Genomic DNA, 17,249 nt, shown 5'->3' on the forward strand with positions numbered 1-17,249 from the left:
TAGCAACAAAAGATCTATCTGGCTTTTGGGTGTTTATTTATGGTACAGAAATACACAAATTTTTATTTTGAGGCAGTGAAGTCAAAATTATTATATGATCATTCATTGTTAAACATAAGCATACCTTTCATAATGAAAATGACAGTAGGTGTCAAAAATGACCAGCTGTACTTGATGTAAATATATACATCATTGAGACAAAACAAAATTACATATTTCTACATGCTCTCATTGACTATTAGGCATACTGTGTGCAAATGCAGAAATTAGATGTATCTCTTTCAGCAGTCTGCTTCAGAAGGACGTGTTAGCCATACTGTCTTAGTACTAATATTAGTACCCTTACTCATACCTCGTGGACAGGGTACTAACATGAGCATATACATGTTAATGGAGCAAGCCGGGTGTGATTCACACCCGGCGCTCTTTTAGCCTAATAATAACACTTTAAACATATTCCTTGCATGTAATCCAATAAATTGAGTAGTCCTCTTATTTAATACCTGAAGTCTTGAAAATCATTGTAGAAATAGTTGTAAAATCTCGTTGACCTTTTTAAGCCGATATTTTCGTTTAGATCGTCCGCCATATTATTTCAAATAATGATTACTTCTGTTCTCAGCCTTGTTCGTTTGTGTGCCATAAAAGGACATTGACGCCTTATTTGGAAATGTAAACAAATCGTAAAAATTTGGCGCCGTTTGGGTCAGAAATTCTGCGCATTAAAAGTAAATACGGTTTATCGGCAACTTTGAAATTCCACCAAGAAGTGATTATTTGCACTTGATTGATAATAATATAGTGTAGAATATCCAAAATATTGTCTGGCAAGCCTTACGTAGAAAAGGGGTCACGGCGAGAGTCTCGCGTTATCTGTCATGGCGGACAGGATAAGGTTAGAGTAACCATGCCAGTTTATTTTATCGTGTAATGGCTTAATAAATTCAAAATAAGCCAAACTTCTTTCACAGCATGATCATATGTAGTTGATTTATACACTGTTTTTCTGACTTTAGTGATGAATTTTTTTGCTCCATTACATGATAATGGGATCAGTTCGTAGCCTCAACCACAACAAATCAAGTTGAGGCTATGACATCGTAGCTAATACTGTCTATAATCAGTGACTATAGGTTCTATGGAGGAGAAAACCATCAGCTTTTTAATAGTAGATTTTCTTCATTAAATATGATCCTGGAGAAGAATTAAATACATATTTGGAAACAGATTGGGAGCTAAAATTGGGACTTATCAAACCTTGCCATTTTTTTGTGGTATGAAGTGCTACCCTTCTCATCATCAGCCTCTCAGGTTAATATTTGTTTAGGTCAGTTTCTTTGTCACTTTATCAGAGCATCAATGTCCTGTGTGCACATTTCTAGTTTTTTTTTTCTCCCTTGTAACTAGGATACAAGTATAATTGCACAGTGTTAAAATTGTAATTAGTCCATTTAAAATCCATGAGGATGAGTGTGATTCTCAACTATTTTGCATTTGATTGTGCTTTTAGGCTGTTGCCTGGTGTCCTTGGCAGCCCAGTATTCTGGCTAGTGGCGGAGGCACTGCTGACAGACACATACGATTCTGGAACTGTGCCACGGGATCCTGTCTGAACAGTGTTGACACTAAGTCTCAGGTACAAAGCCACCAATTTATTTAATGCATTGTGTTATACTGTCCACAGAATCATAAAAGGGGACAATCTAGTTATGAAGATGATGTATCACTAAGTCATTTGTCCAGTAAAGAAATAAATCTTTTATTTACTTCTGTTTTCAGAATTTAAAAAAAATTGATATTGCCTGTTCACCACCTCATGTCTTTATGTCTTGGGCTTTAGAGCTGTGAAAATTTTAGTAAACATCTACTAGGTACCCGTCGATCTTAATTGTCAGTTACAAGACTGAAAAATGGTTTATGCGATTACTGGTCCAATTATCAACACATGGGGTGGGGTAAATGGATCCCTTGGGGCATACATTTGGGATTCCCACCCTGTACCCATAGAGACACTTATTGGTCATGGCAAAACAAATTCACATATGCGACTGACTTTGGCCCCGGGATTTATTGTTACTTTTATTGATTGGACCCAACAGACAGATTGGGGTAAGGTGGAGAGTGCATATATGTGTTTTACAAAAGCTCTTGTTAAAAAATTAAATAAAGATTAACCGATTCGGCCCCGATCCCGTCTGTAGGCGTGATGAGGCTGTACCCTACTTCAAAGCCCTGCAGCATCAAGGCCATTTAAGATAGACCAACGTGGGTGGTATTAAAAAAAAGCAGACAGATATAGCTCTAAAATGATAGCCAAAAATCTGGAAGTTCTAGTTGCACTACAAAATACAGTTAGAAAAAGCTCATTTTTTGGACCCGTTTTTTTCCACCCAAAATCGCTCGAGATCGGAATGCGATTTTGTGTCCGGATTTTAGACCTTTTGGCCTCAGATCTAAGGCATACCGGTCTCAACTGCACACAGACAGGTGAACCTTTGCAAAAACTAGGATAAGGTGGGCATTTGGAATAAATTGCGGTCTCCATACGAAAATGATGGGTCTATTAAGCAAAAAAAAAAAAAAAAAGAACTCCACTTTTACCCTTCTGCTCATGTGCAAGCAAAATAACCAATGGAAATTGATGTTTCTAATACAACTAGGCATTATTCTCATGGATAATCCGTTGAAAACCGCTGTATTACGATGTATTCAGAAATAGCCCCCCAAATCTCGTTCCTACGCACATTTCAGGCAAAAACGACAAAAACCTCTGGGGCCGAATGAGTTAATGGGTGAATTTTCATGACATCATTAAATCGGAATATTACTTATTTATTTCATCATTTGTGAATCAGTATTGCACATAAGTTACAAAAAGAGCCATTCTTTGACAATTTCTAAGAGATTTCCATCAACTTGATTAACCGATTCGGCCCCGATCCCGTCTGTAGGTGTGATGAGGCTGTACCCTACTTCAAAGCCCTGCAGCATCAAGGCCATTTAAGATAGACCAACGTGGGTGGTATTAAAAAAAAGCAGACAGATATAGCTCTAAAATGATAGCCAAAAATCTGGAAGTTCTAGTTGCACTACAAAATACAGTTAGAAAAAGCTCATTTTTTGGACCCGTTTTTTTCCACCCAAAATCGCTCGAGATCGGAATGCGATTTTGTGTCCGGATTTTAGACCTTTTGGCCTCAGATCTAAGGCATACCGGTCTCAACTGCACACAGACAGGTGAACCTTTGCAAAAACTAGGATAAGGTGGGCATTTGGAATAAATTGCGGTCTCCATACGAAAATGATGGGTCTATTAAGCAAAAAAAAAAAAAAAAAGAACTCCACTTTTACCCTTCTGCTCATGTGCAAGCAAAATAACCAATGGAAATTGATGTTTCTAATACAACTAGGCATTATTCTCATGGATAATCCGTTGAAAACCGCTGTATTACGATGTATTCAGAAATAGCTCCCCAAATCTCGTTCCTACGCACATTTCAGGCAAAAACGACAAAAACCTCTGGGGCCGAATGAGTTAATGGGTGAATTTTCATGACATCATTAAATCGGAATATTACTTATTTATTTCATCATTTGTGAATCAGTATTGCACATAAGTTACAAAAAGAGCCATTCTTTGACAATTTCTAAGAGATTTCCATCAACTTGATTAACCGATTCGGCCCCGATCCCGTCTGTAGGTGTGATGAGGCTGTACCCTACTTCAAAGCCCTGGAGCATCAAGGCCATTTAAGATAGACCAACGTGGGTGGTATTAAAAAAAAGCAGACAGATATAGCTCTAAAATGATAGCCAAAAATCTGGAAGTTCTAGTTGCACTACAAAATACAGTTAGAAAAAGCTCATTTTTTGGACCCGTTTTTTTCCACCCAAAATCGCTTGAGATCGGAATGCAATTTTGTGTCCGGATTTTAGACCTTTTGGCCTCAGATCTAAGGCATACCGGTCTCAACTGCACACAGACAGGTGAACCTTTGCAAAAACTAGGATAAGGTGGGCATTTGGAATAAATTGTGGTCTCCATACGAAAATGATGGGTCTATTAAGCAAAAAAAAAAAAAAGAACTCCAACTTTTACCCTTCTGCTCATGTGCAAGCAAAATAACCAATGGAAATTGATGTTTCTAATACAACTAGGCATTATTCTCATGGATAATCCGTTGAAAACCGCTGTATTACGATGTATTCAGAAATAGCCCCCAAATCTCGTTCCTAGGCACATTTCAGGCAAAAACGACAAAAACCTCTGGGGCTGAATGAGTTCAGATATTGAATAAAAAGATTTAATATTTAACGAACAAAAACTAGTATATTTCAAGTTTTTATAACCTGCCACAACACTGGTATATAATGTTACCATACCCATCTATCACACCTTGGTTAGGTTTTTAGATTTTCATTTTAGGGCAGAGTGGTGGCAGATCCATGTTCCATGAAAACATTATTATTTTTTTTTAATGTAGTTATTCGTGCTTGAGAAATTGGCCGCTTACAAGATATGACACAATTCAGATCAAAATAGGATCACAATTATCAAGTTGCTGTGATGCTCATTTCAACATTAATATAGTTTCATTTATTTCTCCATCAGGTTTGTGCAATATTATGGTCCAAGGAATACAAGGAACTAATATCAAGTCATGGGTTTGCTTTGAACCAGCTCACTATCTGGAAATACCCAACAATGACCAAAGTTGCAGAGTTAACAGGTTAGTAGCTATGATACATTTCAAAGCTTCTGCATTAATGTGAAAACTTGTACATTATTAGGCATGTTCAAGTTTTCAGCTCACCTGCCCGCAAGGCCATGTGAGTTTATAGTATGACTACATCCATTGTCAGAGATGGAAATTTTCCAGTTTTAGTCGGAAATTCGTTTTTTTTTTAATGTGGATCATTTTTCCTTTTTTTGGTAAAATTTCTAGCAGACATTTACCATTTTTTTAAACTAATAAATTGGAATAGTTGTTCCTGGATGTAATTCAAGCACAAAAGAAGGTAACAAAACACCAAGACAACATATACTGGAAGTTAATGGTGCAGGTGGGAATTGTTCATTGTTTCAGTCATTCATTCTGTTGTTTCAAGTAATGTTTTGCACTCAGATCTTATTGTGGCTTATACAGTATTGGAATTTGTTGAAAGGGAATTGGAGGAACCTGGACCTGCTTAGTGCATGAGCTGCAAAGACAAAATTAATTCTGGATCAGCTGGAAAAAATGTGCTCCCTAACCACGCTAACACAAAACTCGTAGACAGGGAAGATCAGGTTTAAATATGCAAAAGCTTCCAGTGGTTTTTCAGTCACTATCATCTTTAAAAATGGCTGTGACTGCCTCTGGCCAAAAGAAAATGTTTCGGGTCAGCCGACCTTCCCAGTTTATCATTGCACCCTTTTCACCTCAGGGCAAAAAATAAAAATATGGAGAGAAAAAAAAACAAAATGAAATTGATATGTGCATCTAATTGAGCTGGTTTAGCCCAATACTTGAAGTGCTTAGTGCATTATATATACTAATCATTATAATGTTTAAAAAAAACTGTCTACCCTAATTTTAAAAACAGCGCAGTAGGAAACTCATTTTTTTTACCTCACAGCAGTCACTCCAGGTCATTCAGAAAATAGTTTCATACAGGCTTAAAGAAGGGGTGTGAAGTGACTTGTCAAAACACTGAAAGAGTATTCAGGTTAATAAAAGAATAATAGATGATCTTTTCTTACATGTTTTGATGATTTTCAAAGTGTTGTGCATGTGTTTGGTTGCTTGCAAGATTCTGCACTTTTCATGTGCCTTGGAGATGCATGGAAAATTTCAGGCTTTGTGGGTGGAGGCTAGTTTGATCCCTGCATTGTGCATCAAGGTAAGATTTATTAAACATGGAATAAATACTTGTATCAAGATCTTGGATGAGTTTAATAAGTGAGATCCAAACATACTAATGAAGTAATCCTTGCATCTGATTGGCTTAGCTTCTTTCCGTTCTTGAGGACACATTTCTGATCCTATTTTAATCAAACTTGAAATGTGTGCTTATATCATCAAGATAACAAATGTTCTGTGGTGAGGAGATCAATGCATACTAATAAGGTGATTTGATTGAGTTAATTTGGAAGCTGTGTTTCTGATCCAGTTCTGATCAAATTTGAAGTATGGACTTATATCATTAAGATCATGGATGGGTTCACTGATGAGCAAGAACAATGATGTAATCTTGCATCTCATTGGTTGAGATTGTTTTGACTCAGGAAGCCATGTTTGTGATCCAGTTTGGATCAAACTTAGAATATATGTATTTATTATATACCCATCAATATAGATACTTTTCCCAAAGCTGAATTGAAACATTGGATCAGATGCACAGCTGATACAGATTGAGATTCCTGTCTGGGATGACATGGCCTATTGACTTTGGGATTAAAAGGTCTATGGTTATGGTCACCATGACTAAAAGAAGAAAAATACTTTCAGCACAATAACATCAGTTCTGTATCACAGACTTTGACCAGACTTTGTGGATAGCTTTCACTTGCAGTAAGGAAGCAACCTATCGCTTCTGAGGTCAAAGTGGTAAAAATCGATTCTGCACAACATAGTTGTATAGTTGTTTCTTAACCAAGTATCTTCATTAAAGCTTGTGGATTGCTTACACTTTGGATCTAAAAAAGACCCGATCTGATTTTTAAATCTGATCTAACAGTGACCGCTATGTGGTCATGTTCTGGTGACCTGTGTTTACCTTAATTATTAATTTTATCAGCCAATTAAGCAAAGTCTTATATCTTTGTTTGGTAGACTGAGCAGTATGGCTGAAGAGCATCACTGTGTGCTGAATGATTTGATTAACTGTCAGATTTCTGAAAACTGCATTTCTATTGATTAATTCAAAGGTTACCAGAATATAACCCCAAAATAGTTGCTGTCAGGTGTTCACATAGGACAGTGGAGATCTAATTTTAATCAGATTGGAAAGAGGCCTACATATTTTAGGGTCAAAACATCATGGTTACTAACTGTAAGAAGAAAAATGGTGATTGCTTTATAACTTGTTATAGACCATGCACCTTGACTATGTTGAGTGCTTGAACTTGAGGTAAGAAAGACCTATCATAAGGTCAAAGTAATTATAACAAAAATGGGTTTTGCAAAATAATACTTGTTTTTCAGAAGGCATGGGTATGTCATAAACTCATGCTCATTATCATCTAGATCCTTGGAAACATCGTGGATGACCTGCACTTGGTGTTGAGAACAAAATCTATATATTTTGTGTTTTTAAAGATCAGAGGTTAAGTCTGACAGGGAAATAATGGTTTTTGCATGGTATGTTTAATTAAGGTGTATCTCATTGACACAAATTGGACAGAAATCTTCAGTTAACTGTGCCCTACATGTGCCTGTTAAACAAGGGCAGGCAAATAATGGACTGTTTGCAGAACTTTTTAAAAATTCAGTTTTACACACTAAAGATAGTCCCAGCAATCCTTGGATTTCAAGCAAATCTCAATTTGCAGCTTTATATTGTTCAACTGGTTTGATTGCCAGCCTTTTACACTGTCATTTTATAGTGTTAAGAGCTATTATTGTTGGATATATATCTCTTTTTTTTTTCTTTTTCTTTTTCTACTGACATTTTGTTTAAGACCCTGCTGAGCAAATGTTATTGAATGAAACCTTTTGTGATGCATCCACCATAAATAATTCCAGTTAAGATTGTCATATAATACAATGTATGTCAACCTAATCCCCATTTTAGCGTGAAGGGATTTCAATCCCTGCATGCCTATGGTATTGCATCCATTCTCTTTCACCAGATATAGCTTGTATTGTTAATAATAGCAACATAATTTATGGTTTTACAAAAAGTAATATTGCAAAGTATATAGCCAGTTTTATATTTAAAGGGAGACAATTCAAATTTATGTAACTGATTAGACTTAATAGTAGATATTCCCTTGGACATTATTCCAGTGCTAGTACTTCAGAAACGAGTTTAAAAGTAACTCACAGTAATACAATGTTAATTCCCTAAATAATGTTTCAGATTATAATATAAATTCTATTTTGACATGCAAGTAAAAGAAGTATTTTGAGCAGAATGTTTACAATAGAAAAAGAGGACCATAAGTAGGAAAAAAAGGACCATGAATAGTACTATCTCAGGACTATATTCTGTCATCTGATCTTAAGTAAATTGATCACTTCAGTCCTTCAAACCATCAGTATTTCTCAATACTTTGATTAATTACAGGTCACACATCTAGGGTATTACATATGGCCATGTCCCCAGATGGCAGCACTGTAGTGTCTGCAGGAGCTGATGAGACATTACGGCTTTGGAAGTGTTTTGCTGTGGATGAAGAGAAAAAGAAGGCAATGAAGTCAGTCAGCAAGGACAAGCATAATCCAATTACACAAAGGTCACTAATTAGGTGATAGTATCTTCATTTTGTATAGAAATGTTTTGTACATATAATTTGTACATGGATCATGTTTGAAGGTTAAATTGTGCCCCATGTGCATAGGAATCATCGGTAAGATTTAGTACCAAGTTATAGGTACAAGTTGCTCAACTTTCATTAGGTTGACACCTCCGATATTTTTCTTTGACATTTGCCTCATTTGTTACTGGAACTATTTAAGCAGAACTGTTGAGAGAATGTTTGTTTTCATTATTGTTGTTATTCATACAAGAATTGTAAACCGGTCTTTCGCAGATTCACAAAAGTATTTCCCATCAGTTTTAATTTAGTGACATGTTGGTGGTGGCTCTTTCACTGTGTGTCTTATATCTTGACAATATGAATTTGTATGCATGTGATCTTTCAGCAACATCCTTCAAGGATTTAAGGTGAATAAAGGTGAACAGTACACTGTTAATCTGAATGGTTATTATACATGTACTAGTGATATCATGGAACTAGTTTTCATCCATTACTACACAATTACTTCAACATGCAGATGGTTTATAGGAGTGCTTTGTCCAGGCACTGATCGTTTCAGTACTTCTAATGTGACCCAACTTTTTTTTGTACATGCATCTTAGGCGAAAGTGTCATACACATGAACTAAATTGCCATGTTCTGCTGTCCTGGTTTTTATTCGTTTATAACACTTCTTCACCAATGGTCAGACAGGTTGCCATTTCAGCAGATTTGAGAATAAACCTGTATAATCTTTCCAGGGTTCAATCAACATGATCACTGCCTTGTGCCACAGAAGTATGGCTATGTCATAAACTTATGCTCATTAACATCTAGTTCCTTGCTCCAATTAATCCTGATTCCTTACAAATTTATATAAATGAGGTTATAAGAAAAATATTGTAATTACAGGGATATACCTGTCAGTCTTAAAGAACTGTTTTCTTGAGATGTATCAGTACAGGTGTAATCGTTTACTAAGTGCTACATTGTTTTTCTGCATAATTGTACTGCCGTCTTGTGAAGCTAATTTTTTACATCTTAGTACTTGAAAAATGGCAAGTGACTTGCAAGAAAATGAAAAATGGGAACTGAAGTTGGAGTTTGGTTGTATCAAAAGATTTGTTTTTGGTTATGTGGTTGTTGCATATGTTTGTGCCTGTCTTTTTATTGGCTGATGCTAAAATTACTGTAAAGGACAGTATGTATATTTTTAACATACAGATATAAAATAACACCTTAAGTTGTTTTCATTTTCTACAAGAATATATTTTTTGAGATATATTTTGTTTTTATTTGTAATGTGTATTGTGTACATTTTATTTTGTTTGATAAAAAGTCAATGCCTTGATGAAATGGATGAGAACTTTGAATGGAAGTAGGATGTTGAGATCTTAGTCCCAAAACAAAATAAAATCATGGAATTTAAAAATCTTGTGACTTAACCAGTTAAATTTTCAGTCTGCTTCTCAGTTTTAGTGCATATTCCAGATCCTGTATCCTTTTAGTACTCTTTGTTAAATGTTAGTGACATAGTTTTGTATGTAGCTGCATTCTTAATTGTAACACATTTAATCTTGCAAATCTCTTTTTAATCTGTTTCTTAATTGTTTTATTAAGGAGTTCAATGAGTAGTACAAGAAGTGAATTTTCACTGCATTATGGGGGTTATATCTATTTTTTAATCTGTTTGTATGCTTTTTATTAAGAGAGCTTAGCATTATTGAGACTAGGCATGACAACTTTTGTATCTGTCATTGACTCGTCTGTCAAAGATTCAAGGTTTTTAATGTTATTATATGGCTTTACTTTTAGTACCAGGACAGATTGTGTGTATGACTTTGTGCAATACCTTCAATCTTCATTAAAGTTATTCTTGTAGTCATTAATTTGTGTCTGTTATTTTGACCCCTCCACTTATTATGTTGTGATGTTGTACATGCACCTGTCAGTTACCAGTTTTATTTCTGTACAGTAACAAGTTGTCCTCCATCCATATTTATCCAACTCTGTGGATGACTTGCATGCAAGGTAGGGAAGAGCCCTTTCGATTATGGTGTTCAAAGGCCAAGATCAGTGTGACTTGATTAAAAAAAGTGGTTTCGCACAAGCTCTCCACAATTCAGCTATCAAACATTATGTATGGCTTGCACTTTTGGCAAAGATGAATAGGGTGATGTGGTTCGTAAATGGGATAAATAAAAGTAGCACACTCAGCAAGGGGCATATTTCAAACCACATGACATTTTCACCATGCATAAATCTTAAATATATTGTTTTATTGAAGGGGAACGGATGTAATCAATAGTATTGCTTATTCACTAACAAAAGCAAGGAAATTGCACATTTTGAAGATAACACCATATCGTCTACCAAGATTAAGTGAAGACATGAAAGTGGTAATAAGATGTTTTTAAAGCATTCATGCTGTACAAAGCAAAGGGCATGGTGGCCAAGATGAGTCATGTATCTAATCAAATGGGGCAACCTGAAATGACCTAAAAGGTTTAAATAAAATCAACGACAACTAATGTGTAGTCTGTTTGAAAGTATATCTGTTATCTTGTCATGAATTGGAATGGTATATAAAAATAGATTAAGCCTATATCTGTAACCTGCATACTGGAAATACAACCAGTGAGTCACCACATATAAAAGGGTGCCACCTACTATTGGCAGACCTTATCGATAATGATCGTTATCATAGGCTGTGTATCATGAATCATATCAATATGTGGCACACATATGTATCATTTCACCCCTACTGAGTAGTGGTACTGCTTGAATACTGAGCAACACGTCATAGTATCAAAGCGGAAGCCGATTCTAGAAAAAAGCAGTGAACTTTTAACAAGAAGATATGTTGATACTGGATTATAGCATTTAAGTAGCTGAGGACATTTGTTGCAAGGTTTCTAATTGCACTGACTAGGCAAGAATATAGCTGCCAACCCTCACAATTTTGCCATGAATTTCACAACTTTTTGGGGGGCCCCAAGTGGCCGAGTGGTCTAAAGCGCTCTCCATTATGGATCACTGCCATCTCACCTCTGTCTGCGTGGGTTCGAGTCTCGGATTCGCTAATGTGGGTATGTGAGAAAGCTTGCCAGTAGCTTCTCGTGGGTCGGTGGTTCTTTCCGGGTTTTTTCTGGGTTCTTCCTCCATCATTAATACTGGCCGCCATATATAGCCTATCGTGTGCTGAAAAATGGCGTTAAACCATACAACAACAAAAAAAAATCACAACTTTTTTAGCGATTCACGCCACATGCAAAAAAAATCACAAACTCCCCAAATCTAAGTTATTTTAAATCTTTAATAAAATAACAGATTTCCCGTTAAGTGCTAGTTGTGATATCGGCTGTTGCCGAAACGGTCCAGTATTGCTAGTTGCTATATTAGTGGAACAATAGCTGATTGGAACAACTGGCCTGGTAGCAGGCATTTTAGTGTATTTTAATCTATATGTATAATAGTTTTACAAATGCTTTTGAGAGAAACTGGGGTCTAACCGGAACTTTGCTCTGCGCATGTGCCGGAAACACTGATTTGAATTACCATTCAGCACCGCATCTTGAAAATCTCTTCACCAACAAGGAAAAAGAAATGTATTGCACAAAAAGTGAAGTTTAGTTTGGAATATACCAAAAAATTGACAGTGCATTCTTCCATCAAACACCGATATACATCATGCTTTTTGCACGCAGTGTGCCACAAATTTTAGCATTGCGCATGGTGGCAGAGACAATGTGAGGAAGCAGATTGGTAGCAAAAAGCACATAGAGGTTGAGAAAATTAAGAACTTGCAGCAGATTTCAGCTCTCTACAAAAGACCTGCAAGCTACCAACACTGAAGCATTGTTTGTGAGTTTTCTTGTTGAACACAATCTATCTTTATCAGCTGGAGATCATGCTAAACATTTTTTGCAACAAATATTCCAGGACTCTAAGATTGCTTCAGGAATTCATGTCAAAATTCACTAATTTTTATCCCTATTATTTACCAACTGCGAGCCTGGAGGGATGGCAGCTATACAAGAAAGAAATTGTTTCTTGGGTTTATAATGCAAAGTGGTGAATCATGTGATTGATACTTATGAATTGCACTGATCCTAGCTGTTGACCTTTGAGTTAGAGGAAAGAGAATGTTCACTGTCCAACATAGGGAAGCCATATCTAATACACTAAAGTTCTCTATAGGTTTTGCCGTTGGGATGGACCCAAAGCTTTCTGATCTCATCAGATATTTTTAGCTTCAGAGACCAGTATCATTAATGCCTAGCTGGATTTATTTTGTTTGTATTCTTTGGGTATGGTCAGAACTCCCAACTCTTGAGTGAAGCTTACTTCAAGAACCTCACCCTTAAAACTATTCCTGCTCTTTCTAAGCTTCAGAGAGGAAACTGGGCAAGCTTCATGTCTCATCAGTGGAAAGTGGTTGTTTATGATTCAACTGTAATTATGAGCAAGTTTCTCTACTTTGCAAATGTGGATTTTTTGGTATGAATCAGCTACCTTCATTAGCTCCACTTCCAAATGTGATACCCAGTTTCAGTCATATCAGTGCTGAGAATGATCAAGATTGATTCTCTTTTTCAGCTAGGGTCTGAAGTGGGGATATTTGCTTCTCAGGGGAGAAGGAAGGTTCTGAACACCCCTTCGTATGTATGAAGGATTCCTCTGAATATTCTGCTGGCCACCGTTTCCAGGTGAATTGTCCTCACCATAAAGTGAGCTTATCAGCCACTCGCTGAGAGGTACCTTTCTTTCATGATAATAAATGAGAATAAAAGCCCATGAAGTAGGGCTATTGCTACATCATGTGTCTATTTGAATTACTACTCTATGGATGATGTTATGACAGTCACCTTCTCCTTGTACCTTTGATATTTAGTGCATCATAGCAAAAGCATTTTTTTCACTGGTCCGTATAGTGGCAACACATGTAGCCAAACAGCTGTACATTAGTGAACTCCTACTGTAATGGTAAGTACAATAGTACAATATGGGATTTCTTGAGGCCATCTCTCTTACTGGTAAATTCAGCAATGTAATTGTTGTTTTTGTAGGGTGTCACGTTGACTGCCCGTGATTACGTAAGTCGAGAACAAAAGGAATTGGTTAGAAGCCATGTGTATATGTTAGACCCCACAGCTATAGTGGTCCTGTTCGGAATTGTTATGAGAGCCAAGCTTTTTGGGTGTCAAAAATCACATGTGGATGCTGAAAGCTTTATTTAAGAACAAAGGACCCTTATTGGTGTTGTAAATTTCACCACGTTGACAGACGGCCGGAGCATTGTGTGTTAAGCTGAATAGAACAGGGTAGAATCGATATCCAATCGGAATTGAGTGCTTTAGACCACTCTGTCACTTGGGGCCCTCATTGTAATAGTAGAAAGTAATGTATTACTGGCATTATAACAGTGGTGGTGGAGAGGAAAAGAAATTTTAATTTCATAGTACCCACTACATTACCCTAAGAAATCTTCTACTTCAATTTGTTTAGTTAGCCAACATGTTTGAACATTAAAAAATATATGTGCTTGTTCCTAGTGAATAACCAAAATTTCATCTCCTAGGTGAAAAGCTCTCCTAATCTGTTGAATATATCTTGAATTCAACTCACAACAAGCAAATATCCTCTTTATAATTCTTTCAAAGTCAGAACTATAAATCATGCTAAATAAGAACATAGAAATAGCAGCACATTTCTCCAGCCTTTGTTCTCTTACAAATTGCCTTGAAAATGATGCAGTTTCACCTCTTTTATAACTAATTCTGAATATTCATCATATCTCACCTAAAATATTTTTGACAACTTTTTGATAGAATGCATAGATAGAACAGAATTTGAATAATGAACAATATGATGTAGAAGAACATGGGTCACTAGACTTAATTGTTAATAAATCGCCATAGCAACACCACTCCCTTCTTAATAGTAGCACAAGTGTTGTGAAAAGCATTTATTTTTGGCAAATACGTTTAAATAAAATATTTCCATCATAGTTAATTATTACAACATCCATAATAACAGTTGAGTATGATGTCTTACTAATATAAGAATCGGTGCTGTGGAGTTCTTTTTACTCTGATGCCTCTTTGCTTATCGAACAAATGAACAATCAATCCAATGGTTACATTTTTCAAACTAGACTGACTCCAATTTCAGTTCTTTGAATGGTAATGGTACTCGAAGAATTTTAAAAGTTGGTTGAGCTAATAGTGCAATTTCTTTTAACAAGATGAATATGTCTAATCTGATTCCACCCAATGTGATTTGATATTTGTTTTGTTAAAGAAATGTAAAGGTAGTTCATCAAATGTGGTATTGCTTGTCTACCTTTGTTCTTCAACTGAAATGGCCATTTACAATAACAAAATTGTACAGAAGGAAAGCTAGTAGTTTCTGTATTATTTTTGAGGTAAAGCATGCAGGATTCCTGACAATTTGAGCCCAATCCTTATTTCTCCCATCACTGTGCAGAGATTCAAGACATTGTAAAATGTTTAATTTTAGCATTATTTTCACAATCACACATCCTTGATGCAAAATCCTGTATTCCGTATAAATAGCTTATCTAATGTCATCAAATTACTGTTGTCAGTGTTTTTAGTACAGATTATCATGTTAGCATTTTTCACCTTTATTTTCTGATGAATAAAATATGTTTCATTCATAATAATTATAATTATTTATTTTCAAAAAAGAAATCCCTCAAGCAGCACCCCATGACTCCTGTCATCCAAGCCATACACAACAGCAATAATAATAGCGTGGGAACTAGGCCAGTCACATTTGAGGCTGCTACAACAGCAATAATAGCGTGGGAACTAGGCTAGTCACATTTGAGGCTGCTACAACAGCAATAATAGCGTGGGAACTAGGCCAGTCACATTTGAGGCTGCTTAGTGGCATACACCAAGACTGAAGAAATTATCTTAAGAGGAATTAAATCCTAATGAAATAAATCAATACTTGGAGGTCACTAAAGATAACACAAAATGGGGCATTTTGGTTTTCAATGGTAAATTTGCTTTTGTTTGATTTTAACAAGGGGGGGGGTTTGTTGGGTGGTGTGAGTCTGACCACTTTCACAAAAATCAAAACACATTTCTGAGAATTATTCAAAGATCGAATTAAGTTTTTAAATGAAGATATTAAATCAGATTATTCACATGAAATATCTTTGATGGATAGGTCTTGAACATCTAATATATTGTATATACTTCATAGATATGACACCGCTCCGGTGGCCTAGTGGTTAGAGCGTCTGCCTAGGATGCGGGAGGTCGAGGGTTTGATCCCCGGCCAAGTCATACCAAAGACTTACAAAAATGGTACTAACAGCTGCCTCACTTGGCGCTCCGCATTAAGAGGTTAGTGTTAGGACTGGTCAGCCTGGTGTCAGGATAATGTGACTGGGTGGGACATCATGCTACATGTTGCGGCATGATGCCCCAGTGCTAAACATCACTATTAACTGCCACATTGCAGACATCATAGCAATATGACTGAAAAATTGTTAAAGCTACATTAAAATTCCAAGTCACATCACACACAGATATGACAATGTTATGCCATCTCCACCATTGAAACTCCACACCACTGAAAACTGCATATAATAATCAATACAACTCATTCTTTTGTTAAGTTGAATACTTTGGATTCGCAGTCATTTAAATGAACAAGAAATTACATTACTTTTTTGGTTGCTATTCTTCTTAATGTTTCCATGTTATATACACAAAAACCCAATAATGTCAAAATTATGTACAAATTGTATGAAATGTCTTCGTGTATTTCAAAATGATCTTGCAAAGTATAAGAACTGAATTGCTGAGAATTTTTTTTCTAAAACTTGGTGCACTGAAATTACTGGAAGCAAGCTGGACTTAAAACACAATCATACCAGATCAGCTTAGTGGCCATTTATTAAGGTTCATGCTGTGACCCAACACAAATTTTTATCATCCAGATAAAATCAGGTATTTCAAGATAACCACAGCACAATCAGGTAATTTCACTAGAAGAATTAGAGAAAATCACTGCACATCTTCATAGATTTCACCCTGCTGCCCTTCGATTCTGAATCTGGTATGTGCTGGCTATTCATTTTGTGATCCGAGGTGTAGAATTTCACCATCACCTGACCCAACTTCCTTAAGATTTGAAATGATGAATCTGATATTGAGTAAATCACTCTAACTCATGAAACAGTTTTTAAAAAGATCAACAAGGTGGCATTGAAAGAAACTTGAAGAAACATCAGACAATAGAAATCTATGCAACTGGCACAAGCACTTGTCCAGTGAAATCTGTAAAAGACCTTATTTACACACTGGTAGAGAAGTACTAAGATCTTGTGAATTCGCTAACAAATGGTATATTTGTGAACCAGTGAAACCAAAACAGTTTTCATTCATGCCAAACATCTGCAAAAATGTACAAGTGCAATGCTATACTGATCATTCACTCTGTGCAATGGCAACTGAAGCTATGAGTAATGCTGGGTTTGCTAGCAGAAATATTTGGCTTATGACAGACCACAGACATGTGGAGTCTCTCAAAATGCAGTCACAGACCTAGCACTGAACAATAACAACTTGTTAAGTTTTTGGAAAATATGCTACTGATGGTCAAACTCTGTATCAGTCCCTAATGCCAACCCCCCTTTCACTTCAGATCAAAGTCAGCAACCGTTGAAAAATCTCCAATCCAGAGTTTAAACTCTAATCACATTCCTTCCAGCACTCAACTATGTAACCAAACAAAATATATGGCTGGCTATACAAGTAACTCT

General features: G+C 36.1%; 1 protein-coding gene across 1 annotated transcript in view; it reads left to right on the forward strand.

Annotated features, from left to right (window-relative positions):
- Positions 1-10,324, forward strand: part of LOC149806692 (cell division cycle protein 20 homolog) — a 38,047-nt gene extending 27,723 nt beyond the window's left edge. Inside the window, exons 8-10 of the mRNA XM_089956647.1 lie at positions 1,511-1,636; positions 4,613-4,730; positions 8,272-10,324. Of these exons, the coding sequence (XP_089812773.1) occupies positions 1,511-1,636; positions 4,613-4,730; positions 8,272-8,456 (429 nt within the window). The 3' untranslated portion in view covers positions 8,457-10,324. The remainder of the gene's footprint in view (positions 1-1,510; positions 1,637-4,612; positions 4,731-8,271) is intronic.
- Positions 10,325-17,249: the final 6,925 nt, after the last annotated feature.

Source organism: Sinohyriopsis cumingii, chromosome 1, assembly GCF_028554795.1.
Source record: "Sinohyriopsis cumingii isolate HCF-2022 chromosome 1, ASM2855479v2, whole genome shotgun sequence".
NCBI lineage: Eukaryota > Metazoa > Mollusca > Bivalvia > Unionida > Unionidae > Sinohyriopsis > Sinohyriopsis cumingii.